General features: G+C 44.8%; 1 protein-coding gene and 3 long non-coding RNA genes across 9 annotated transcripts in view; 3 read left to right on the top strand and 1 right to left on the bottom strand.

The window, feature by feature from the left end:
- The window catches only part of LOC123516557, a 198,158-nt gene that overhangs the window by 4,121 nt on the left and 167,038 nt on the right, over window positions 1–26,999 (bottom strand). For 2 of the 5 annotated variants that reach the window (XR_006678224.1, XR_006678225.1), the window contains one exon: window positions 12,935–13,096. This is a non-coding gene — a long non-coding RNA (uncharacterized LOC123516557). Of the gene's footprint in view, window positions 1–12,934; window positions 13,097–15,489; window positions 15,682–22,860; window positions 23,251–25,892; window positions 26,890–26,999 lie in introns of those variants that run through there. The other 3 variants (XR_006678223.1, XR_006678226.1, XR_006678227.1) reach the window with 3 other exon arrangements.
- Window positions 2,597–10,171, top strand: LOC123516559. The gene is made up of 4 exons (XR_006678228.1): window positions 2,597–2,902; window positions 7,580–7,642; window positions 9,011–9,171; window positions 9,918–10,171. It is a non-coding gene; the product is annotated as an uncharacterized LOC123516559 (long non-coding RNA).
- LOC123516560 lies at window positions 10,993–11,926 on the top strand. The gene is made up of 2 exons (XR_006678229.1): window positions 10,993–11,158; window positions 11,436–11,926. It is a non-coding gene; the product is annotated as an uncharacterized LOC123516560 (long non-coding RNA).
- Window positions 15,852–21,741, top strand: LOC123516554 (serine-rich adhesin for platelets-like). Of its 2 annotated transcripts, none has more exons than XM_045276035.1 (9): window positions 15,852–16,263; window positions 16,389–16,613; window positions 16,742–17,440; window positions 17,548–17,772; window positions 18,055–18,588; window positions 18,704–18,928; window positions 19,046–19,294; window positions 19,817–20,392; window positions 20,529–21,741. In XM_045276035.1, the coding sequence occupies exons 1-9, from the start codon at window positions 15,952–15,954 to the stop codon at window positions 20,970–20,972; spliced, it is 3,489 nt and encodes a 1,162-aa protein (XP_045131970.1). In that variant the 5' UTR covers window positions 15,852–15,951; the 3' UTR covers window positions 20,973–21,741. The 2 variants fall into 2 exon arrangements, with proteins under 2 accessions (XP_045131970.1, XP_045131968.1); XM_045276033.1 differs by having other exon boundaries at window positions 19,814–20,392.

Here is a 26,999-nt window from a genome sequence, read left to right as displayed (position 1 = left end):
ACACATGTTAATAGATGACTATACAGAAGCAACAAGGAGGGGACTACAGAAGCACTCCTCTGTATTTAAATTTCTAGAGACTTGGGTCTTGTCCCTACTGTCTCTGCAGCCTGGTATATGATGAGTTAATTGGATATTTATAAAATTGGTCCAATTTTCCACATGAGAAGTGACATATAAAAAGAAAAAATATATGAGTAAGGAAATCTGCCCTCAGACTTTGTCAGTGTTATATACCAGGGTGAAGTACAGGGACTGTGTGACAAGAGAGACATGAACACCACATGCAATGCACACATTGACACCCACAAGCATTCCCTCACATCTTGGCCTCATATTTTATTACACTCTACATATATCTTTGACTTAGTCTTAAAATCATTAGTACAAGTGAATGGTGTGAGGAGGAAGAGAGGCAAGAGTTGCAATGAGGCATGTGGCAGTACGGAGGAGATAGTAGACACCTACTGAAACGATAATTTACTCCCATCGAGATCTAATAGCACTAGTTCAGGGGGTACTGTGAACTTTCCATTAAAGCTAGTTGAGATCTTGCTGAATGTTTCCCTATGTCTCACAACTCAAGGGGGCAGTCACAGCCTACCTTCTAAAGACAACTCTCCTTCACATAAAACTACATGCACTTAATTAAACACACACACACACCCTTCATTTAAAATTGAAAATTGGCGACTCTAAATCCAGTCTCGGAGTCCCTTTATAGGGAGGGGGCCAGAAATGTCCCCAGGTTGGACTGCTTTCTTGGTAGCGACCTAAAATGTCTTGACACCTCCCTCAACTTTTCTTCATTAACTTCTGCAACATTCGTAGTCTTTGATCTAATTTTCAGTCTAGAACACCACCTCTCTACTAAACCTCATCATCTTTTCCTCACTGAAGCACAGCTGTCTGAGGCAACTGACAGTGGGCCATTTTCTGTTCCCTCCTACTTTCTTTATTCTCATTTTGGCTCCAAAGTTGGATGTTGTGTCTGTGCAACGACTTAACAAGCTCTTGTGCCCACACTCCTGAATTTTCTAAGTTTTTCACCATCTGGCTTCGACTCAACAGTCACTCTCTAATTAAGTTTATCTGTGCTGTTTATCTCTCCCCCATCTCTGACTATAGTAAATTTTTTGACTATTTAACTTCCAAAGTGGAGCACATTCTGTCCCTCTATCCTTTCACAGAGATCTCCATCCTTGGAGATTTCAATGTTCACCACGAGTTTATGCTTTCCTCTCCCTTCACTGACCATCCTGGTGAACTAGCCTTCAACTTTGCTATCCTCCATGACTTAGAGCAACTGGTGCAACACCCTACTTGTATTCCTGACCGTCTTGGAGATACACCCAACATTCGTGACTTTTACCTTACCTCTAATTCTTCTGCTCATGATGTTACTTTATCTTGTCTGTTAGACTTCTCTGATCACAACCTCATATATGTATCTTGTCCTATTTCTCCAATCCCTCCTCAGGATCCCCCCAAAGCAGAGGTGCCTCTGGCAATTTATCTCTGCCAGATGGGGGAACCTGAGGAGGCATTATGCTGATTTTCCCTGGATTGATTACTGTTTCTGTGTCAGAGACCCATCTCTGTGTGCTGAACGCATAACAGAGGTGATAGTGTCTGGCATGGAGGTGTACATTTCTCATTCTTTTTCTCAACCTAAACCTAAACCTTGTTTTGACACAGCCTTTTCTCGTGCTGTACATGATAGAGAGAGGTTGTCCACAAATGGTATTTGAGACTTCCATCACATGAATCTCATGCACTTTATATTCTTGCCCGAATTCCTGCCAAGTCTATTCTTCAACTTGCTGAACACTACTTCATAAATAGAAAATGTCGAAATCTTTCAAACTTTAACTCCCCTCTTGACTTCTGGCATCTGGACAGAAACATCCCCAATAACTTTACTTCATCTTTCCCTGATGGCACCACTGCCATCTCATCTATTTCTAAAGCTGAACTCTTCTCTCAAACCTTTGTTAACAACTCCACCTTGGATGATTCTGGGCTTGTCCCTCCCTCTCCTCCTCCCTCTGATTATTTCATGCCTTCAATCAAAGTTCTTCATAATGATGTTTTCCATGCCCTCACTGGCCTAAACCCTCGGAAGGCTTATGGACCTGATGGGGTTCCTCCTATTGTTCTCAAAAACTGTGCTTCTGTGCTTGCACCTTGCCTGGCCAAACTCTTTCAACTATGCCTATCGACTTCTACCTTTCCTTCTTGTTAGAAGTGTGCCTACATTTAGCCTGTTCCTAAAAAGGGTGACCATTCTAATCCCTCAAACTACCATCCTATAGCTTTAATCTCTTGCTTGTCTAAAGTTTTTGAATCTATCCTCAATAGGAATATTTTTAAACATCTGTCACTTCATGATCTATCTGATCACCAATATGGTTTCTGTCAAGGTCGCTCCACTGGTCTGGTTTTCCTTATTGAGTTTTGGTAATTTCGGTGAAACTTTTGCTGTCACGTTAGACCTATTAAAAGCTTTTGATAGAGTCTGGTACAAATTAAGCTTTGATTTCAAAACTGCCCTCCTACGGTTTCTATCCATCTCTCTGCAACTTTATCTCAAGTTTCCTTTTCGACCGTTCTATTGCAGCCGTGGTAGACTGGCAGGTGTCTCCATCCACAACTATGATGCCTTCCGTCACTACAGATACAAGTATCATTGCCTCGTGGTCAGGAGGCACAATGTGGTGTCAGCTGCACTCCGGTTAGTATAGACCACTGGCAAGTTGCTGGGAAAGTGGACTGGATGTGCCCCAGTTCTCTTCCTGCTAGCTGTGCTACACCCCTGATGGCACCACCCTGCGGCACTGCTTGATCTGCTCTGGAGTCGGAAGTCAAGGATCTGTTCCCTCAAGGACAGCCACTACTAGCCGTGAGTCAGGACCTACTACCTATACTGACACATGACAACTCGGACTGTGTCCTGGCACGTTATCCACTCTTCGGTAGCTGCTGACCACATCACCTTGTCACCTTTTTGGTCATGATGAATTATTAGTTTGTTGTTACTCTTTGTATATGCCTGTGTGTGTGTGTATTCACCTAGTTGTATTCACCTAGTTGTAATTTTACAGGGCCTGGGTATCATACTCGTGTGGCCCCGTCTCCATATCTACACACATCCAACTTTCCTTTAAAACTATGCACACTCCTTGCTGACACCACCTCCTCACTCAAACCATTCCACACCTCTACACATCTTTGTGGGAAACTATATTTTTTCACATCCTTCAAGCATATTCCCTTGGCTATCTTTTTTACTATGCGATCTTGTAGTTCTACTTAAGTTTTCCTCTCTCAACATCATTTGCTCATTATCCACTTCATCCAGTCCATTCAACAGTTTATAAACCTGTATTAAATCTCCTCTTTCTCTTCTTTGTTCCAAGGTAGGCAAATTCATTTCTTTTAATCTCTCCTCATAGGTCATTTCTGCCAATTCCGGAACCATTTTTGTTGCCATTCTCTGCAATCTCTCCAACTTCCTTATATGCTTCTTTTTATAAGGGGACCAAACCACTCCAGCATATTCCAATCTTGGTCTAATTACCATACTAATTAATTTCTTCATCATATCTTTATCCATATAATGGAAGGCTAATCCAATATTTTTATCAAATTATACGTTTCTCCAAACATCTTATCAATATGAGCCTCAAACTGCCCATGGTCTTGTATTATCACTCCCAAATCCTTTTCCTTTTCCACCTTTTTCAACACTACTTCTTCACCCATCTTATATGACCCTCTTGGCCGTCTTCCACTCTTTCCCATCTCCATCACATGACTTTTGCTCAGATTAAATTCCATTTGCCACCTCTTGCTCCACTCCCAAATCTTATCCAGGTCTGCCTGTAAAATTTCACAATCTTCTTCACTCTTCACACACCTACACAACTTCGCATCATCCGCAAACAAATTAATATAACTGTTTACTCCCTCTGGCATGTCATTAATATATACCAGGAAAAGTATTGGTGCCAGCACTGAGCCTTGTGGGACTCCACTCTCCACCACCAACCAGTCCGACTTTGCATCCCTTATTACCGTTCTCATCTCCCTCCATCTCAAGTAGTTTTCCATCCACTTTAACACTTTTCCTTTCAGTCCTCCATAAATCTCTACTTTCCATAACAGTCTCATGTGAGGTACCTTGTCAAAAGCTTTCTTTAAATCCAAATATACACAGTCCATCCATCCTCTCTCTCTTGTATTTTGTCAACCACTCTTGAATAAAAGCTCAGTAGATTTGTTACACATGACCTCCCTTTCCTGAAGCCAAATTGATGATCCGATAATAACTTATGATCCTCCAGGAACCGTATCCAATATTTCTTTATCACCCTCTCACAAATCTTACCGACCACACTTGTTAGAGACACAGGTCTATAGTTAAGAGGCTCTTCCTTACTGCCTCCCTTATAAATGGGCACCACTTCAGCTCTCTTCCACTCTACTGGTACTTCCCTGTTTCTAATGAACACCTTATAATATCATATAATGGATCAATCAATTCTTCTCTACACTCCTTCAATAATTTTCCTGAAACTTCATCTGGTCCCATCGCTTTATCATCTTTAAGTTCCTCCAACATTTTATATAACTCCTTTTAGGTATCTTAATGTCATCCATGTGCACATTTCCTTGTACATTCTGTGGCTTTACAAACATTGTTTCTTCAGTAAATACTTGCTGAAACCTATTATTTAGCAATTCCGCTATATTCTTAGGGTCATCTACTATCCCTTGCTCTCCTTTTAATCTTTCAATGGACTCTCTCTTTTAAGTTTACCATTTATGAACCTGTAAAACAATTTTGGATGTTCCTTACTCTTGTCTACAATATCTTTTCAAATTTTCTTTCTTCCTCCTCCTTACCCTCACATACTCATTTCTTGCCACTCTATAATTCTCCTTATTTAGTATATTCCTGCTCTTTTCCATCTTTTCCAAGCCACATCTCTCTTTTCCTTAGCCTTAACACAAGTTGCATTAAACCAATCCTTTCTTCCTTCCTCTCTCGGTTTATACTTTGGTACAAATTTCATAACTCCTTCTTTATAATATTTCATAAAAATCTCATATTTCTTTTGCACTTCTCTGATTTGTAACATCTCCTCCCAATCTAATTTTCTGAAATAATTTTTCAAACTTTCTGTGTCCATCTTTCTATAATTCAATCTACCACTCCTGTATGTCTCGTCCTTCCTTCGCTGTGTTGTTGCTATCTGCATTTCCATAACCACATGATCACTCTTTCCCAAAGGACACTTGTATTGTATATCTCCACATAGGTACACTTCTCTTGTTAACACCAAATCCAGTCTAGCCGGTTCATCATCTCCTCTATATCTAGTATTTTCCTTCACCCTCTGTTCCATCATATTTTCCATCATTAGATTAAGAAATCTCTCTCCCATGCTTCCTCTCCAACACCACTTACTAGATTTTCCCAATCCACCTCCTTACAATTAAAATCTCCTACTAGTATCACCTTTCTTTTTCCAGATAATACACTTTCCAAACTCTGTAAAGTATCCTTGATCATATTGTCGTATTCCTTAATGTCCAAGAATTTGTTTTAGGAGGTACATAGGTCACCATGATTATTAATTCTTTTCCATCACTTTTTATCCTTATGCTTATCACTTCTGCGTTGTTCTTCCCATACCAAACCTTATCCACATTTATTTCTTTCTTCGTCATAATCATAACTCCTCCTCCACCTTTACTCTCTATCCTTTCTCCATATATTATATTTATTATCCAAATTTATCTTTGTTTTTTCATGCAATTTTGTCTCAGTCAAACACACTATATCAGGCTTCTCCACTATCATATAGTCTTGCAATTCCAATCTACTTGACAGTATCCCATCTATATTAGTATACATTACGGTCCACCCACTGCTCCCTCTAGGGGTTCCTCCGTATTCCTTCTTTCCACATACCACTTTCTGACTCTCTCTCCTATAACTCTCCAAAAAAACTTTTCTCTTTCCTCCTCAGACCGCTCATCATTTGTGTGTGTGTGTGTGTGTGTGTGTGTGTGTGTGTGTAACTATTCGATGTAATTCTCTTAATTTGTCCCCATAATTTTCCTTGTATGACGCCAAGGGAGCAATAAATGAATCAACAACAACAACAAGAACAACAACAACACACACATACACACACACACACACACACATAGCACATAGCATAGCTCTTTTCCCGTATGTTACAATTAGGTAAATACAATTAGGTAAATACACACACTCTCTCTCTCTCTCTCTCTCTCTCTCTCTCTCTCTCTCTCTCTCGGGGTGGGTGGCTTAGTTGGTTAACGTGTGTGTGTGTGTGTGTGTGTGTGAGCACCTTTATTTTCCTTTTTCTTCTGCTTCTTTCTCACATTCCTCTCCTAGCCGCATCTCTCTTCTCTCTCTCTCTCTCTCTCTCTCTCTCTCTCTCAATTTTGCTTCCTACTTCTTCATAATATGAAAATAGAAGATTACTTGTTGGAGAGAGAGAGAGAGAGAGAATGTGTAGTTATTGGAGGAGCGAAGATAGTTAAATTTGCCCCTCAATAATTCAAGGCCTAACCATGAAAGAAGCTAATAATACTAATGGTTATTCTCTATAATGTCATGTATACATAACCCGCCTTAACCCACTACACCACCCAGCCCCTCCCCATCCCTCCTAATATGAGTGGTGTAGTACGTCAAGACGAGTCGTATTCCGGCTTCGAGTGAGAGGTAACCTGGGTTCGAGTCCCTTCCATGTCATACTTACATAGTTGTGCGTATTTCCATCTTTAATTTTTCCTGCTGTTTTAACTCTCACACTATACAACATAGAGAGTATTATTAGAGAATAGCACTATAATTATTACTATTAATGTGTGTGTGTGTGTGTGTGTGTGTGTGTGTGTGTGTGTGTGTGTGTGTGTGTGTGTGTGTTAAAGGTGACCTTAATTAATTGCACAATACATACAAAATGCACTCATACATGCATTGTTGTTGTTATTGTCATTGTTGAAAGGCGTCGCTTCCACGTTAGAGAGTAAGTCTAACTTGGCCATTGCCGCTTGATAACTGGTGAAGCACTGCCTCCTTGTGACTGTCACCCACTGTTTGTGCACTTTCCTAGTGGACGACAAGAGGTTTTCACCAGTCACCAGTCACCAGTGCCTCCCAAACGTGAAAGGTGCTCCCTTAATGAAGTGTTCGTGAGGTGAATAGTGAATACAGCGAAGACGTGAAATTGTCTGGTCAAAAAAACAGTTGTTTAAAAGTACATCATGAAATTGTTTGAGGAATGATTGGGTGTGTATCTGTGTTAATTAACACTGGTGGCGGGGCCTAGGTGGCAGGTGGCAGGTGGTATGCTGCCCCCCACCTCGCTGAAACAAGTTGTTCAAACTATCACTTCCTCATTTCAGTATTATGAGCATTGACAATATTATTTACGCGTCATTGTCTGTATGCCTACATGCTTCATAACTAGTGAAAGAAAATGTGGATAGGTTGGTTTGGCTGATTAAAAGATAATGTGACTTCACATTTCAGTAATGTGACAACTGGAAATCCGTAGCTACGTGCCATGTCCTCACAATGACGATGATGATGATGGTAATATTAATGATAATGATGTAAATAATAATGATAATAATAATAATAATAATAATAATAATAATAATAATAATAACTACAACAATAATGATAATAATAATAATAATAATAATAATAAAGATAATATATATATATATATATATATATATATATATATATATATATATATATATATATATATATAATCTGTGTGTGTGTGTGTGTGTGTAATTCACTGTTTGATCTGCTGCAGTCTCTGACGAGACAGCCAGACGTTACTCTACGGAACGAGCTCAGAGCTCATTATTTCCGATCTTGGGATAGGTCTGAGACCAGGCACACACCACACACCGGGACAACAAGGTCACAACTCCTCGATTTACATCCCGTACCTACTCACTGCTAGGTGAACAGGGGCTACACGTGAAAGGAGACACACCCAAATATCTCCACCCGGCCGGGGAATCGAACCCCGGTCCTCTGGCTTGTGAAGCCAGTGCTCTAACCACTGAGCTACCGGGCCGTGTGTGTGTGTGTGTGTGTGTGTGTGTGTGTGTGTGTGTGTGTGCGTGTGTTTGTGATAGATAGACAGATAGATAGATGGATAGGCATAAACCTATGTCACGTGAGTGAGGAGGTTTGAGACCTACGTGGGCTGCCACCGCCTTAAACTAAAGGTAACAGTGCTTATATAAAACGATGTTCACCGATAGTTGTTTGTTTTTAAGTGTCTTTACTGCAAACAAGGGAGGGAGGAGGATGGGGGGAGTAGGAGGAGGTGGAATATGAGGAGGAGGTGAAGCGGAAAGCAGTGAAGCACAAGGGACCGATTTCTTCTGTAGGTGTTGTTCAGGTAAGACGTGTGTGTCCCATAAGTGTGTCTGTCCACTGCCCTGTTACGAGTTTGACGAATTTTTGTTTTATGTGTTGGTTTGGTGTTTGGCCTTTCGTGGCATTTTTCGTTGTTGTCGTAGGTCGGGAAGGTGTGTTAGACACTATGCAGTGGTACTGATGTTGGTTGTGCGTGTGCCTGTGCGCGTGTGTGTAGTGAAGGATCTTTACCTGCTTTTCATGAACAGGAGTATTTGAAAGTTCCATGCTGTTTTAGAGGTTTGGAAGTGTTGCCGGACATTTCGTGGAGTTCTTCAGTTTATAGTGTATCTCTTAACATCAATTTTTTATTTGATAGCAGTTAATCCGTATCGGAGGTTGCCTTTTCGTAATGAAATAATGCGTTAATGTTTTATTAATGGAAAGGTGTGCCTGCGTGCGTGCGTGCGTGTGTGCGTGCGTGTGCGTGTGTGTGTGTGTGTGTAACGATTCGAATAGTAGATAATGCTATCTGAAGCGTTTCCAACCCCCACTTGGATTAGAGATCTATATTTCTAGCGCGTGGCTTTAGTGTATCGCCGCTACGTGGCAGCTTCGTTCCTACTCGAGATGGAGGGAACCTGAACATCAGTCTGCAATAACCCAGCTGCCCGCCATACCAACCACATTTACTGTACATTCCAGTCTTACACAGGTCGGAATCCGTCCCCTCTCTCCAGGTATCTTATTTACAAATATTTGTGCATTCTAAAGTGTTAATGTATAACTGATTGTAGAGCTCTGAAATGGCAGAAATAGGCTGACATGGTTCGTTTTCACCAGAGGGGAGGTGTGGGAAGGAAAACCCTAAGTGCCAAACATACGGTCTGAGAGGGTGTAGGGTAGGGGTTTTATTCATTGTTGAGATCAATTTGACCCTCCTTGGGTAAATCCATTGTTTTGAGTAGGTGCACCAGGTTGGGTGACACCGGGTAGGGTTGTTAGTTCAGTGGGAGCTTGAGTTAAGAGTTGTTGGGTGCCGTGAGTTTCAGCCCCAGTTTCGTATATGCTGTGAACCAGCTTAACTTTAAATGTAAAGCAAGTGTTTTACTGCTCAAAAGTCATGGCAGCCCACATTTGGTGTTTAATAAGTAATGTTTGAGAGTGAAATCTTTTTAAGTGTCAAAATGGGTGTGTATAGTAACTATTTTGTAGGCTGTTCAATTATCCATGAATGTCACAATCTGATGCAGTAAGTGCAGGAACAATAGTATTAAGTTTCAGCATGTTGTGGTGCACATGCTAAGTTCAGCACCACACGCGTTGAGTCCTAAAGTAATATACACTGAGGCAGTCGCTCTGATGATTATACCGTGCAGTTTGTCCCTGTATCATAGAAAGTCTTAAATTTGGCATAAAAAATGACTTGATACAGCAAGTGAAGGTTTCTTGATTGATTTGATAACTTTATTGAACTTTGTTACAGCAGTGTACACGAGGAAGAAGGCCTGGTCATGCCGGCCACCCCCTAAACATAAGGCAAACAAATCTCTGGTGTCAGTCAGGAGATGGAGCACGTCCCGCCAGAAGTCTGGCACTGGCGTCCCTACATCTGCGCACTACCACCGTGGTAAAGCCACAGCCGTTTCACAGGAGCTAACACTTCAGCCACAGCTGCGCTAGTCCGATCTGTACCCGCCCAAGCGTCTGAGAAGACCGTCCTCCTCCTCCTTTTTTCTCTTATCTGTAGCCAGTTAGTAGTAGTTACCAAACAGCCTCGAAAGGACCAACAGGTCTGTTGCTGTTTGGCTTTCCTTTGTATTCCTTTGTATTCCTTCTCCTCCTCCTCCTCCTCCTTCTTCTCCTCCTCCTCCTCCTCCTCCTCCTCCTCCTCCTCCTCCTCCTCCTCCTCCTTCTCCTCCTCCTCCTCCTCCTCCTCCTCCTCCTCCTCCTCCTCCTCTTCTCCTTCTTCTTCTTCTTCTTCCTCTTCTTCTCCTTCCTCCTCCTCCTCCTCCTCCTCTTCCTTCCTTCTTCTTCTCCTCTTCTTCTTCTTCTTCTCTTCTTCTTCTTCTTCTCTTCTCTTCTTCTTCTTCTTTCTTCTCCTCCTTCTTCTTCTTCTCCTCTTCTTCTTCTTCTTCTCTCCTCTCTTCTTCTCCTTCTTCTTCTCCTCCTCTCCTCTTCTCCTCCTCTCTCCTCTCCTCTCCTCCTCCTCTCCTCTCCTCCTCCTTCTCCTCCTCCTCCTCCTCCTCCTCCTCCTTCTCCTCCTCCTCCTCCTCCTCCTCCTCCTCCTCCTCCTCCTCCTCCTCCTCCTCCTCCTCCTCCTCCTCCTCCTCCTCCTCCTCCTCCTCCTCCTCCTCCTCCTCCTCCTCCTCCTCCTCCTCCTCCTCCTCCTCCTCCTCCTCCTCCTCCTCCTCCTCCTCCTCTCCTCCTCCTCCTCCTCCTCCTCCTCCTCCTCCTCCTTCCTCCTCCTCCTCCTCCTCCTCCTCCTCCTCCTCCTCCTCCTCCTCCTCCTCCTCCTCCTCCTCCTCCTCCTCCTCCTCCTTCTCCTTCTCCTCCTTCTTCTCCTCCTCCTCCTCCTCCTCCTCCTCCTCCTCATCCTCATCGGTGTCCTTGTGATAAGCAGTCCATCTCCAGGTTTGCCTCATCAAAGAGGACGCAGACAGCGGAGACGTGCGGTCCGTCACAGACCTGGTCCAGCTGGGCTGTTTCAACTCGTTCATTGTTGGCGTAGGTTATCAGAAATTTAGGTCTTGGTGTTAAAGGTAATATAACGAGGGTGATAGAAGCAAAACTCATAAGGTTCGTAATCAGAATAGAATGACTTAATACCGGTGAATTTTTTGAAAAATAAGTGAGCTTTTGGAGAGAACTATGACAGATTAGTGTTCGTAGTGATGGGTAAATTAAACATGGAACAGGGGGCACACCCACACTACACCACACCACACCAAGCCTACATTTGATATTGTTAATGATTAGTGTAAACGTAAAATGATTGTTACAGGTTCTGCCACTACTGAAGGGAGAACCAAACCAACGTGTCCTAACACCCTACCTGCGGCAGCAAAGTGGCTGCTCTTGCACTGAAAGACTTAAACGGTTTCGCGGCATCTCCCACGGAGGAACTGGATCCTGCCTTGCATCAGCCCTGCCCTGACAACACGTGGTGCCATCCGGGGAGGAAGGACACTGGCTCTGTACCTTCCACGGAGGAATTAGACCCTGCCCTGATAACAGGTGGTGCCATCCAGGGAGGGAGGACAGTATTTTGCTGTACTTTCCACGGATGAATTGGATCCTGCCTTGCACGAGCTCTGACCTGACAAGATAGGGTGCCAGGGAGGGAGGACACTGCTACACCTTTCATTCAGGAATTGGACCCTTCACTCAGGAATTGGACCCTGTCGTGACGATACTTGGTGCCATTCCAAGGAGGGAAGACGGACTGCCTCGCTCCATCTCACCTAACCTAACAAATACATGCCAATCACAGTTTTATTTCGTGTTATTATTCCTTGCATCTAATGTGAATGTACCCACTAAGTGTATATTTGTTCTATGATGTAAGCGGTGTTAGTATTTGGTAATAAAATCATGATTAAGAAAATTGATAATGATGCTTTTGAAGATTTTTTTTTTATTACTTTAGAAAAACACCTTACACTACTCGTGAGCTCAATCTAATATGATGCCTACCCTAACTAATGACGCATAAGCTAACCTCATATGACGCTTAACCACCACCACCTCAAAACTGAATAATCCTTTCTTTACATTGTAGCTGCTATTTCTTCTCATTAAAACGAAAAGATCCGTTCCATTGTAGCTCCTGTAAAAAAAAAAAAAAAAAAGATGCTCACAAAATGGACCAAATTCTCAGCAAAAATGGCAGCAAAACGCTCGAAAAGCTGGAAGCACCGCCCTGAAGAACGCCTCCCCTCCCCCCCGGCGCTGCTGGAGAGCCCACAGTGGAAGACTGTCATTTAACCCATGAGTGGAGAATGCACAGGAGGTGGAGACATACAGCCTCCAATTCCTCGCCTGGAATTCTCCAGCCGAGTATCCGAACGCAGTTTAGCCGGCTGAGCGACGCCGTTGCCCGGGATGTGGTCGCTGCTGTGCCCAAAAGCAGCTACTGGGAGCCATGCGTTCGAGCTGGGGTGTACGTAGGGACCAGGGTAATCAGATCTCCCGTGACATGCCGGGGCGCCCATCCTCTTACCAAGGTGCTACCCCTCCGTACACCACCAGACACCCCACCCCCAACACACACACAGCCTTACTAATCTGGGACAACACTGACACAAGAGGGTATGGCAAGAAATTAAGAAAGGACAGTTGCAGGAGAGATATCAAGAAGTTCAGTTTAGATGAGAGAGTTGTAGAAGCAAAGACAATCAGTAAGTGCAAAGAAATGTTGGATTTGCATAGATATGGAGACAGCACGAGCATAACTTTTTTTTTGTATGTTATAACTGGATAAATACACACACATGACCTTACCTGCGTGAGATGAGGTGCACTGCTTTCGATGGTGGAAATAATGGAGAGTGCAGTGGTGTGGATACTATCAGGGTGGCTGCGAAAACCACTCTGTCTGCCTAGCCGTCCTCAATCCTTGCTCACATGCTCCACCACAAACTTCATGACTGAAACCCGATGTCCCTGAGAGAGAGAGAGAGAGAGAAAGAGAAATGGATTATGGAAAGAATTGTCATTACTTATATTTTTACTTGAATCATCTACTTTTGCTTATCTCTGTAATGTTTTATTGTCAAATGGTAATAAAGAACACATCTAGCAAAGCAACAGTTGAAATTTAGAGGTAGTGGTAGTGAGAAGAGGTATGGTCATGATAAGTACCTTGTGTGACCTTCTCTTATATTGTACCATTAGTTTTGTGTTGGTGACTGTCCTGATATAAGAACAAAAAAGGGGGTAGATATTCTTAGTACAATTACCTTATGTAGAGTTAGGTTAAGTTTGGTTACAAGATATTAGGCTAGTTTATCTTCTGGGGGAGATGAACGATAGCTTAGTTTATCATTCATGGTTGGTCTGTCCTTTACTTATAATCTAAAGTGGAAGCTTCACATCTCATTTCTTGCTAAAACAGCTTCTATGAAATTAGGCGTTCTGAGGCGTCTTCACCAGTTTTCTTTCACTCCTGACTGCTAACTCTGTACGAGGGTCTCATTCGTCTTGTCCGCCCATGTGTGGAGTATCCTTCACATGTATGGGGTGGTTCCATTCACACAGTTTTATTAGATAGGGTGGAATCGAAAGCTTTTCGTCTTATCAGCTCCTCTCCTCTGACTCACTATATTCAGCATCTTGTTCACTGCTGGAATGTTGCATATCTTGCTATCTTGTGGTAAATATTGACAAGAGGTCCTTTGTTTGCCAAATATGGCCATTTGTGTCCTTAGATCTGACCAAATGCAAAAAATTGGTCTATTTTGGTTCCCCTGACTAACTCAACCAAGACATACTTAATCCAAGTTAACCTAATCCTAAAAGTAAACTAACCTAACCTTAACTTATAAGTCCGTTTTTTGGCGCGATGTGCTCACTTCCAAAAGTATCAATAGGAGTCAGTAATAGCCCACCATGCCGGAAAAAAAAAACTTGCTAGTCTACCTACTAGACGTGAAGTAGAGTGAGTGTACATTACACACTAGGTAGACAGTAGGTTGTGTGTGTACCATCACAACATGCAGCGTCTCATTTACCAGTAAATCATACCAATAGTACCTTAAGTATTTTTAAAATGCCCCCCATTCCCCCTAACCAAGCTTGGGGGCACGTGGGGAATAGGGAGTTTCGAGGGTGGAGACAAATTTAGCAAAATTTCCCCCCAAAAAAAGTCCACGGACCCCCTTAGCCTAAACTAGCTGGGGAGGCTGCGCCCCCCAGACTCCCCTTGAGTTTTTACCCTAACCTAAGCTAACCTAATCTATACGTCTCCTAGCAGGGGCCGCGCCCTCCCAGACCCCTCCCCGTAAACTATCGGGGGCGGGGCACTGTGCCCCCCATACCCCACCCTTTAGTCTAGCTGGGGAAGCTATGGCCCCCGGTCCCCCCCCCTGGTTACTAACCAAACCCTAAACAAATCATAACCTAAGCTAATTTTAACCTATATACAAAATGAAGCGAAGCATTCGCAACGCTGCTCACCAGTATATCACCACGTAGGCTCACCGTTGTGTGCTGCACCCCTTCAACGAAACCTCAAAAATGACACGTAGACCACATACCAGAGTAATACTCAACTAAGTATTATTATTATTATTATTATTATTATTATTACCATTGTTCTATTTTAATTTTTTGGAGAAGTTTGCTATCTAGCTAACTGGTTTTTATTTCCAATGGCAATTTATGAATGGACTGTGATTGTCAGTCAAGAAGACCAGTGTACGTAGAAAGTGGCTGTAGAGAAGAGACAAAATGCAAAAAGTGAGTGAGTGTTGCTGAGAAGCAAAAACATCACTAGAAACCTTGACTTCCAGGGAGATCAGATTCTCAGGTATTAAACACGTGAGGTAAGGTCCGGGACAGTGATGAGGAGATATGGCAGGTGGCGGAGGTGAGGTGAGGTAAGGCCCGGGACAGTGGTGAGGGAGATAAGGCAGGTGACGGAGATGAGGTGAGGTAAGGCGGAGGTGAGGTGAGTGAGCCAGGACAGTGGTGAGGGAGATAAGGCAGGTGACGGAGGTGAGGTGAGGTAAGGCCCGGGACAGTGGTGAGGGAGATAAGGCAGGTGACGGAGGTGAGGTGAGGTAAGGCCCGGGACAGTGATGAGGAGATAAGGCAGGTGACGGAGATGAGGTGAGGTAAGGCCCGGGACAGTGGTGAGAGAGATAAGGCAGGTGGCGGAGGTGAGGTGAGGTAAGGCCCGGGACAGTGGTGAGGGAGATGAGGCAGGTAGCGGAGGAGGTAAGGTGAGGTGTGAGGGTGAAGGACAGGAGATGAGAAATGGCAGCGTCACTCTGAGGGGTGTGAGGCAAACTGGTGGCGAGGTGCGGTGAATCAAATCATGCACATTTAATACTTACGTGATAAATATTATTTCATGAACACAAAACAGTTACAAGGGATCTCTCTCTCTCTCTCTCTCTCTCCCTCCTGTATATCATGAGGAAATTAATGTAGTCCTCTCCAAAATATCATCTTCGCGGTCACGTGTTAGGGAGAGCACCGGCAGACGATCTCAGTGGTCGTGTTCCCTGCGCCCGCTCTGGTGCACCTCTGGCGGGGATTGGAATGAGTGATGTCAGGACAGTATGCGATTAGAATGTGTGCTGACTAAACCACCGCACCATCGCTTGGCGCGCACGAGTCTCCGCAAATATCCGGTGACGGGTAGGCTACGCAATGGGACGTGGGCGAAGGTAGGGTATAAGCCAGGCTCTCTCTCTCCCCACTACAGTGTACTCTTCACCAGCGACGAGGCGGCACAGAGGAGGGTTTCACATATATATATACATTGTAGACAGTGCACTACAGACTGCGCCGCCATGGCTCCTATATCAGGGCCATCTTCTTCAGACCAAGGCCTTCCCGATAGCTTTTGGACCTTCGAGCTGCCTATAACTCGCCGGGGACACTTCTTCCAGGACTCTGCCTTCGAGAATGCCTATGAACAGCTCAATAACAACGTGCGGCGGATCCTGCAGCAGTGGGGAGAAACGGACTTTCTCAGTGAACTATCGAGTGATTCAAAACTTAGCCACTCCAACAGTCTCGACCACTTCAGGCAGCTGCGGCGCGACAACCTGAGGGAGGAGGATCAAGCCGTGACTGTCGCCTCGGACGCAACCACTTACAAGGTCAGCCAGCGGATTGGGAGAAAGAGTATGTAATACAGTACACACTCATACACACACAAGGTGAAGGAGATGTATAATACAAGTAAACCTCAAATACTGTGAATAATTTCCTTCATCTGCTGCAGATTGTGATGGATGTGCACGACTTCCTGGTTGGCGATGTGAAGGTGAGGGTGGAGAGTGAGCGGGAGCTGGTGGTCGAGGGACGCACCGAGACCAAGACAGGGAGCTGGACATCCTCAAGCAACAGCTTCCGTCGGCGCTTCTGTCTTCCACCCAACACCGACCTGGCTGCCGTGTCTGCCGTGTTGTCTGACGATGGTATCCTCACCGTCAGCGCGCCACTCAAGGTACAATACACTACGCACATTATAATGAACAACACTGAAGTTACAACACTAAAGTTGTCTTGTCTTTTTGCAGTATTTACACTTCCCTAATACAAGATCACAAAATCACCAACTGTGTTTTCGTTCAGAACGTGGCTCGGGAACAGAAGCAAACAGAGGTGCCTGTCGTCGTGCAGGATGCACGTGCCGCCCCTTCCAGTGATCAACGTGCAGGCTTCTCTTCGCTGAACACAAACTCTACGCAAAAGTGCACCTGTCGCCTCGGGCAGCAGGTCCAGAGCGGCGCAGCGCGCTCAGGACGAGAGCACATTATTCCAATAAAGCTAGATGAAGACCTTGAAGAAACCTCCCGCAGGTCACCAGCCAGCATGAACATGCAAGCCACGCGAGATTCACAGAGTCAGGACTTCATGAGCCAAGAGAAGGTTGAGTCTTCCGAGAAAGGCACATATGAGGCTTCAAGACAATCCCAGCGAGCCGAAAGCTTCTCTGCTTCCTCTCGAGCCAGCAGCGTCGCCTCTCAGCTCAGCAGCGAAAAGAAGGATAAGACACAGTCGTTCTCAACCCATCATGTTCCGATTAATACAAGGAATCAGCTACCAATCACCAGACGAGGCTTGTTCTTCGATGACTCCTTCTTTGCGGGCATGCGACAAGACTTCCAGAGCGCCGTGAACGAGGTGTTGGGTCGCTGGGGTAACAGTGAAATGCTGATGAATGACCGCGACGACGCGAGTTGCCTGGGTCGCTATAAGGAGCTCCGTGAACACAGCCTCAATGTAGAGAGTCAGGCCGTGACCATCACCGCCGACGAAACCAGTCACAAGGTACAGCATCGCCCCAGCACGGCATTGGTCTGTGTGACGCTGATTAGAGCTGTTCATGATTTTATGTCACCGTGCTTTGCTCTCTCATCGATCTTCCTATTTTTCAGATCGTGATAGATGTGCACAACTTCTTGAATGGCGATGTGAGGGTGAGGGTGGAGGGCGAGCGGGAGGTGGTGGTTGAGGGAAGTACGGACACCAAAACAGATGACCTGGCTGTGTCCAGCAACAGCTTTCGCAGGCGCTTCTGTCTGCCGGCCAACACTGATACAGCAGCCATGTCTGCCGTGATATCCGACGATGGTATTCTCACCATCACCGCCCCGAGACTCGTAAGTGTGCGGGGTGCGAGGGCTTCTCGCCGTTACGTCATGACAGACCAGGATGATCAAGCATTCCAGCAGTCCAGTCCATGGCTAGCTTAGCGGGGAAGAATTACATTTAGGGTTTGCAAGTGGTTTGGTAGATTAACAATCACAAACAAATATTGAATTGGTAATTAAAAACAGGCTCCGGAAAAAAACCTGGGATTTAGTTGTTGAGGCGGGCAGGTGTAATTTTCTAACCCAAACAATGACATGCAGTGGTGCACATTGAAATGTCTCCTTCAACAGGTGAAGCAAGTCCAGAGTAGAGAGACAACAATCCCCATAAGGACAGAAGGGGTGCAACAGAAGCGCGAGGATCACGTCACTTCCAGCTTCTCGGCGACCTCCGGCAGCTGCTCGTCTGCCGCGTGTTGTCCCTCCAACACCTCCAGCCATACGTCGACAGTCTCTACTCAAACGGACCCCCCCATCAGTGGGTTAAACCAATCAACAATAAAAGAAAATAAACAAACAAAAACTGAGGTGAAAGAATCATCTTCGATTCTGAAAGGCAGTGAGAAACAGTCAATCTCTGAGGCGCAGCGGTCCGGGCCAGACTGTGTCACGCTGCCCATCACCACTCGTGGCTCGTTTTTCAGTGACGACTTCTTCAAGGATGCCTGGAAAGACTTCCAAGAGGCGGTGAGTGAGGTGGTCTCGAAGTGGGGAGATCCCGCTTGTCCTGCAGACGACTTTACACACTATCGGAGTCTGCGGGAACAAGATCTGCGAGACGAAAACCAAGCGGTCAAACTCACGGACGACAAAGTCAATTACAAGGTGAGCGGAGGGAGTGCTCTGAGCTGCGGGTTCTGTTGACATTCCTCGTCTGCTTAAGGACTCAGGAAAGCAGTTGTACTTCGTGCCAATTCCAACATGCTATCAAAAATTGCAGGTTGTTGTGGACGTCCAGGATTTCATGAAGGGCGGAAATGTCACCGTGAGATCAGTACAGGACAGAGAACTGGTGGTGGAGGGAGACGTAGAGCGACAGCAGGGCGGAGAGCGCTATAAGAAACAGTTTCATCGTCGTTTCGTTCTTCCCAGCAACATTTACTCAGAGTCCGTGTCTTCTGTAATATCTGCTGACGGCGTCCTGACCATTACAGCCCGGAAGAAGGCGAGTAGCATTTCACTGTGACTTGTAATTAATGAGTTTGCCTTTACAAGCATCATGCCACGGTGAGGGCACTTGTCCCGCAACGTACACTAATTGTTTTATACTTCACTGTTTCAGGCACTGCCTCTGCCTTTCCGGGAGACCATCATACCAGTGGCCGTGGAGGAGGGAGTGCACCGCACGGAAAGTCTCAGCCACGTATCAGAGGAGTCACTTAAGTCGCACAGGGAGGCACGCACTGCGCAAAAGCAGCAACAGCAGCAGCAGCAGCAGCAGCAACAACGACAGCAGCTATCGACATGTTTTACAAAAGCTGCACACGAAGAGTCCCGGACTGCGAATATTTCTTTGGATTCGTCAACAAAGGTGCCATTCCTTTCATTGCATATTGAGTGCGTGCATACTGACAGTTTTCAGCCATTATCTCCACCCATCCATTCATATGATTAACTTACACGTTAACTGCTCTTCTGATCTTGCTAACTGCATGCCATCCCTCCTCCCGCGGCCTCGATGCACAAGACTCTTTACTTTCACTCCAGTTCTGTTCTCTCTCATGCCAGAGTTAACCAGTATTCTCAATCTTTCATCCTTTTACCAGGAAACTCTGACCTCTCTATCTGCATATGTATTCTTCCTTCCTTCAAGAGGGAAGTTGCAAGATGCTCCTCTAATTTTGAATAATACTTTTGACTCCTTTCTGGCGTCTCACCTGACATTTTTTTCCATTTCATGTTGCCTCTGGTGGCTAGAGAGAGAGAGAGAGAGAGAGAGAGAGAGAGAGAGAGAGAGAGAGAGAGAGAGAGAGAGAGAGAGAGAGAGAGAGAGAGAGAGAGAGAGAGAGAGAGAGAGAGAGCAGAGGATCATATGAGGCTTGTGTTCCAGCAGGTTGGGTGTTCACGGGAGCACATCATTCCTGTGGTGGTTGAGGAGCAGCAAGAGCACGTCTCAGAATCACACAGTGAGGGAACCACGGCCTCTGTGGAGAACACTCAAATGACTCAAAATAGGGAATCGTTGGAATCCTCCCACGTCTGTGGTGTGAACACCGCCGCCACCGCCACTGCCGCGGCATCAGAGACCGAGACCACGTCCTCAGAGACTCAATCGTGTAATACTGCAGCAACTGAAAATCACGTCCACAATGCTGCTGCGATGACAAACAGCAAAGGTTTTCAAGCTGTTTCTGCCGCGGCTACGACACGCTCGGAGGAGAGCAGGAACCTTACCGGCAGCCTTCCAGCCAGCAAGACTGTGCCCATCAGCCTCAAGGGAGACTTCTTCAGCGACTCCTTCTTCGAGGATATGAGGAAGCAGTTCACCAGTGCCGTGCAGGACGTTCTGCAGCAGTCAGACGCCGCCTGTCTGTCTGACGGCATGACCCGCTACCGCAACCACCTCAGGTCCAACCGGCGACTTGAGAATCAAGCCGTCCACGTGGAGGAAGACATGAGTTCATTCAAGGTGAGGCTCAACTGTTGCTTATAGTCTATATAGTTTGTCATACATACGTGTCACTTTTCTCTGGACAGTGAGGCGAAGATGTTTTCTGGGTGATAATGATAATGTTCTCACCGCCTCGCTGCCTCTCTTCCTGCAGATCATCCTCGATGTCCACGAATTTGTCGGTGGTGAGCTGAAAGTGGAGGTGGAAAACGAGCGAGCTCTCGTGGTGGAAGGCCAAGCCTCGTGTGAAGAGGGAGCCTCGTCCTCCACACTCACCTTCAGGCGCATCTTCTCGCTGCCCTCACAGGCCAACGTGGCGGCCATCACCTCGGCGCTCTCCTCAGACGGCGTCCTCATCATCTTCACCCCAAAGCTGCAGCAAGACGTCACTTCCACTGCCAGTCACAAGATGACACTTCAAAACCATTCTCGTCAGGAGGATAACAGCGGCGCGGCGAGTGTGTGGGGTGAGCAACAGGTGAGGCAGGAGGCCACCAGGTCCGGGATCAGTTTTTCCAAGACATCTAGCAGCAGCAGCGGCAGCAGCAGCACTACCACCACCACCACACAAGGGTTTTCGTCTCAGAATGTGTTTTGAGGTGGTGCGTGGTAGGCGGCTCCTTCCCACGCTGCACCTGCCCTTACTGTTTTACGGCAACAAGTCACTAGAGGCTCCGGCCGCGTCAAGACACTGGTGCGAATGATGCCTGCGTGAGGGCGGCGAACCGAGTCTCCAGTGACGTGGTAGCGACATGAATGACCTCCCTCCAGCAGGCAGCGAGGCGATCCCGTGGTGTGGCGGGATCGTTGTGCTCCGGGAGGATTGTGAGGGAGGCGCAGCCTGGTGATTCCCTCCCAAAACATTCCAAGTAAACATTGTGATGGTGTGAGGTACCGCAACTATATGGTTACACTTGATATTTTCTCTGGTGGCAAAGAAAATAATGTAAAGAGGTAACTGTGATCTTTGTATAAATTACCTGTCCGTTTGAAACCAACTAATAACACTTCTAATGATTGATTTGTGCTCTCTCTCTCTCTCTCTCTCTGCGTATATCTGTGCTTCAATCTGGCAGTGCTCATCCCATTCATCTATTCCCAACCTTGATGACTCAGACCCGGCTTGGGTGAGTCCGTCTTGCTCCGCACACCACAGCAGGCAGCGCCATCAGCGGCGTGGCTGTGGCTGGGCTGCTTCTTATGTGGCAGGCAGTACTAGCAGCGGCGGAAGGGTTAGGGGGGCGTGAAGAGGGAGGGCGAATGGCTTTGAGGGAAGAGCTCAGGAGTTACTGAATCTCTCTTTGGGTTTTCATCTATGGTGCTGTTCGTGATTTACGTTACTTATGTAAATAAACTGTTCACTATTATGGTAATGTTGTTTTCAAACGCTTTCACAAAGTTACTTTAACAACACTTCATGCTGGAAGAGAAAGAACTGCAAACAATCGTATTCATAAATCATAGACGAAGATTTAAGGAGCGTAGAATGGAGATGCGGCGACTGTGAATACATTCCTGCTGACGACAAACACACTGCGCTGCAAAACATTGCCTTGCGGGGCAATGATGTCTCGTGGCTAAGGAAGATGCAAGAGGTTTGGTATTAACTCAGCAGGATCCATGAACCGCCCTGGCTCCTTGTACTCAGCACCTGCTTTTCACTTCGGCCCAATCTCGAGGCAGCCTTTCGCTCAACACAGCTTAGTGAGGAGTGAAATATTGTTGATGTTTGGCATCCTCCTGTAACAGTTCCCAGTTCCAGAGCAATCGAGATAGCGCGGCGAGGGACCCAACGCTGTCACCTCACACAGAGTGGATGTTTCTGGTGACTAACGAAAACATTAATCCCACGAAACACTAAATAACAAATAAAAAATTACTCATACGCATACCCACTCAATACAACGGCGGAACCTTAACTGATCACTGAGGAAATACGAAATGTTAGAAAACGAAAAAAAAAAAAAAAAAAAAAAAAAAAAAATGAAGATCTACTCATACACACCACCATATACCTAAACAGTGGCTGCTAAACCGAGTCTCGCGGGAGCACATTAAAAGTACATACTACATTATATTTGAGAAACATCCCTCCCAATTAACCCCTTCAGCGCTATGACGCGTTTTTATGGTAATTCTGCTTACTATTTAATGATTTTATACAGCTTCAGAAACTTATGTGGGGATTAAAACAGGGAAGACTCTGGTCATTCATCTTCTGACCTCCATAGACCGTTTCTAATGTAAATAAAATCGTTTAATCACACTCAAACTCACGGTAAAAATGCGTCCCAGTACTGAAGGAGTTAAATACAGCTTCAGAAACTTATGTGGGGATTAAAAACAGTGAAGACTCTAGCCATTCATCTTCTGACTTCCATTGGCTGTTCCTAATGTAAATAAAATCGTCTAATCACACCCAAACTCATGGTAAAAACGCGTCCCAGTAATGAAGGGGTTTAATAGAGAGCACATGGAATACGTACTAGTTGAAAGTGATCCCTTCTCGTTATGGAGTCGCCGCCCACTAAAGATATTGCCACCTGCTTGCCGCGGACGCCTCTCTCACCAATCGACGGCCAAGTAGTTACATTGAACCCCGCCGCTGCCAAGAATTCCACGAGGCCTCACGAAAATGTCTTTGACGGATATTCTGGGGCACACACACACACACACACACACACACACACACACACACACACACACACACACACACACACACACACACAGATCTATTTTTCACTAACGGACGTCTGAAAGTTCCTGTTTCCTCTTCGCAATGGTTGTTAAGCCCGTATTCAGAAACGCTTTGCTCTCTCACCACGACTATTTTCCAAGACCACAGAGATGACTAGCGGGATTTTCAAGAGTGTTTCTACAGTTGATAATGCAGGAATCTTGTCACTCTGCCTCTAGAACCGTAACAACACCTTAAAAAAACTCGTGTGCATTTAAATACAGCCTTTTTGAAATAGTGGCGGTGAAGCAGGAAGTGTTTGAGAATACGAGCCTTTATTTGTACTAGAAAAAATTTTAAGCAACAGTGAACGCCAATATGTTTTTTTTCCTTGTTTTTTGATCAGCTTGTTCCCAAAATTTTGATTAAGAAAATGTAGAAAAGACTTTTATATTGGCGAAAAGGATATAGGGAAAGCAAACAACAACAACAACTGCAACAAAAATAGCAATAACACTAAACTAATTTACATCCAATACAACTGAAGTTCTTCGTAGTATTTTCATGGACTTAGAGAAAAGAAAAAACACCCCACTTAAGAAAAAAAAGGAAAATATAAAAGGGTAATCCGTGTTCTTATTGCTAGCCTCTTAACTTGAAAAAAAAAGAAAAAAGAAAAATAGAGAAGGAAGGAGAGACCAACACTGAAGAAGCATTGAAGTTAATATAGAAGAAAAAGAAAATAGAAAAGGAAGAAGACAACAAAACTAAAGAAGTATGAAAGTTAATATAGAAGAAAAAAAAATAGAAAAAGAAAAGAACAAGACTGAAGAAATATGAAAGTCAATATAGAAGAAAAAGAAAATAGAAAAGAAAGAAAAGAACAAAACTAAAAAAGTATGAAAGCCTGCAAGCTACGAGTAAACACACACACACACACACACACACACACACACACACACACACACACACACACACACACACACACACACACACACACAGGCAAATAATGTGATGTCTTCTCGGGCCAGATATAGCGAACCTCTCTCCTCCACACACGGAAATATTGTCCTTGTGTGTGTGTGATTGCTGTCCTTGGGATGTGGAGACGCTGATTTTCATACGTTTTCTGCGAGTTTATTTAATTAAGCGAGGCGACACCAGCCAATCTCTCTCTCTCTCTATTTTGCTTTTCACATAGATTTTCATAATTCGCTTTATTATGTGAGAGAGAGAGAGAGAGAGAGAGAGAGAGAGAGAGAGAGAGAGAGAGAGAGAGAGAGAGAGAGAGAGAGAGAGAGAGAGAGAGAGAGAGAGAGAGAGAGTCGTAAACCTGAAAAAGACCAAACTGCTATTTCATGTACTAGTGGGAGACTGTTACATCAAAACACGCAGTGGAAGTACTTATAAATACTTATAAATGATAAAAGAATAAATGATGAAAGAAAAACATTAACAATTCTAAGAGCAGTGTGTGTGTGTGTGTGTGTGTGTGTGTGTGTGTGTGTGTGTGTGTGTGTGTCTGTCTTTGTGTGTATGGGGGGGGGAGGAAAATCTGGCAGTGTGTTTCGCGTAAAGAAGCTCTCTCTCTCTCTCTCTCTCTCTCTCTCTCTCTCTCTCTCTCTCTCGTTACTGCCACCTACGTACGTTTGGCAAGGTTACTAGTACCGTGTGACAGCTCCCCCTCCTTCACCACCCTCCATGCTGCTGACACGCTCACCTCGTCACTGTGCCTCTTCATCACCGCAATCCTCGCCAGAGAGAGAGAGAGAGAGAGAGAGAGAAGAGAGACCACTGTAACAGGTGCTACTCACGTCTTAAAAATAATACATGTATCTCTCGGCCGCGTGCCAAAGGGAAGCTATAAAGAGGATGTTAGTATGGAGAGAGAGAGAGAGAGAGAGAGAGAGAGAGAGAGAGAGAGAGAGAGAGAGAGAGAGAGAGAGAGAGAGACACTGCCGGTTTATTTTAGCTTCCGTTGTTTTATTTTCAAGCTTTTACCTATTTATATATACATTTTTTTGGGAGGGAAGTCTCTCTCTCTCTCTCTCTTTCATTAGAAGACAACTGGAACCTAGCAAATACTGTGCTCGTCTCACTATGTCTAAATGGTTCAACGATTCATCACTAAACAGAGTAACAGTTGATGCAATTAAAGGACATGCCCTTCCTCTTTAACTCGCTCCGCACGCTCTACAAATCAGCGACACTGTTCCTGCGAGAGGTGTGTAATAAGCCTGTCCTTGAACGAAATGTAGGGAAGAAAAGGATTATTCAAGATCTCAACCACACGGAAGCAGGAATTATTGCAGTTTCAACTAATAGACCACACGTAACTATACACATTCTCACGGTCTAGATCACACTTATACGAGCATTTCTAACCCCATTTTACCCCATCGCAAATCAATAATAAGGTTAGGTTTCCCAGGAGGTCCCCAAACTTGCTAGACATAGGGAAAAAGAAATATAAGATAGGGTATATTGGTTGAAACTGCAAATTTACCCGGAAAAATAACAACTAAAATAACGAATAAAAAAGCTATATAATCCATCAATAGTAATACAGTCACCAATGAAGATTTGTGTTTATTTTTTAAGACGTGCCTGTCTGGATCAAGCTTACATGGTCTTCACCGTTCAACGCAACAAACACTGTCAATGGTGTGTGCTACTCCCTACACACTGGTTTGATGATACTCAATGATCCCTCGAGGCAGTGAACCAAACTGCAATCTAATTAGTTCCTAGTTACTAAATGACTCAATTACCGTGTGAGGCGTAAATGCGCCAGATATTTGTCGTCTCATCAGTTAGAGATTGTAATGGTGTGGTACTCACCAGGATTCAGTGGATGTCATGCCCTGTGACGCCACCGTGTGTCACTGTATCCTGCCTGGTGGCCAGTGGTGTCATCAGGGTATTCATCCATGGGGCTGCGAGTCTCGCTAGTCCTGCGCTCCAGTAATGTACCCTGTGATAGTATCGCTTTGTCCTGTATGCAATGTCGGTCTCGTGGTGGTAAACTCTGTGTCACTATTCCATAGTTGTGCAAATTTTCACAAGCTTTTGCAAGGCAACGGACGCCTCAGCGGGCCGGACAGTCTTGGCTCCTCGCTCAGCCGTGTGTGCGACTCGAAGCCTCGAAAAAAGCGGACACTCGCTTCATTGACTCAAACAAACAGTCCATTGAAAAATGATTAAAGGAAGCATTTGTACATTTACTCAGCTTAATGACTTTCAGGTATAGGAATGTGGCTGTTTCTCCTCAATAACGTAAATGTGTATCATATTAAGTGATGGTGAATACAACACGTATATAAATAGGTGCGTAATTAAGGGAAAATCGTTATAATGTAAACTAGAGACGAGTCGAGACTTCACCTCTGAGCCTCGGCCCTGCGCCTCACTGGGGTCAGCTCATATCAGTACTTCATATTATCTTATCATTATTCCTGCGGGATGAAATATTTTCCACACATATGTCACCGTCACATTCATCTCCACAAAATAAGATCAACATTTTCTTTCAGTCTATAGTTTTTTTTTTTTTCTCCTCTGCTGTAACGTTCATTATACATAGCTGACCAGTGACAGACCCGTGACAGTCACGGGAAAAGGAGTGAGGGAATACGTACGACACAGTGAGGTCAGTGCGAGAATTTACTTGACATCAGGCCAACGCAGGAATGGACGCACGTACGCACACTACTTACATCCACGCCGGCCACACTGTGACCAAGAGATAAATATGAATAAACATATAACATACTGTGAACATTTGCCGAGCTTTACCGTGCAAGAGCCTGTGTAAAGCAGATAGATGCCTTAATGTTTATGTATGTATGTATGTATGTATGCATGTAGAGTATACGAATAAATGGGCAAAGAAAGATACAGCGAATGAAGAGAGATGAACAGTTTTCTGTAGATACAAAGAAAACTGTC

Source organism: Portunus trituberculatus, chromosome 41 (genome assembly GCF_017591435.1).
Source record: "Portunus trituberculatus isolate SZX2019 chromosome 41, ASM1759143v1, whole genome shotgun sequence".
Classification (NCBI taxonomy): Eukaryota; Metazoa; Arthropoda; class Malacostraca; order Decapoda; family Portunidae; genus Portunus; species Portunus trituberculatus.
The sequence above is the reverse complement of the archived record's forward strand: the minus strand, read 5'-3'. Positions and strand labels throughout refer to the sequence as shown.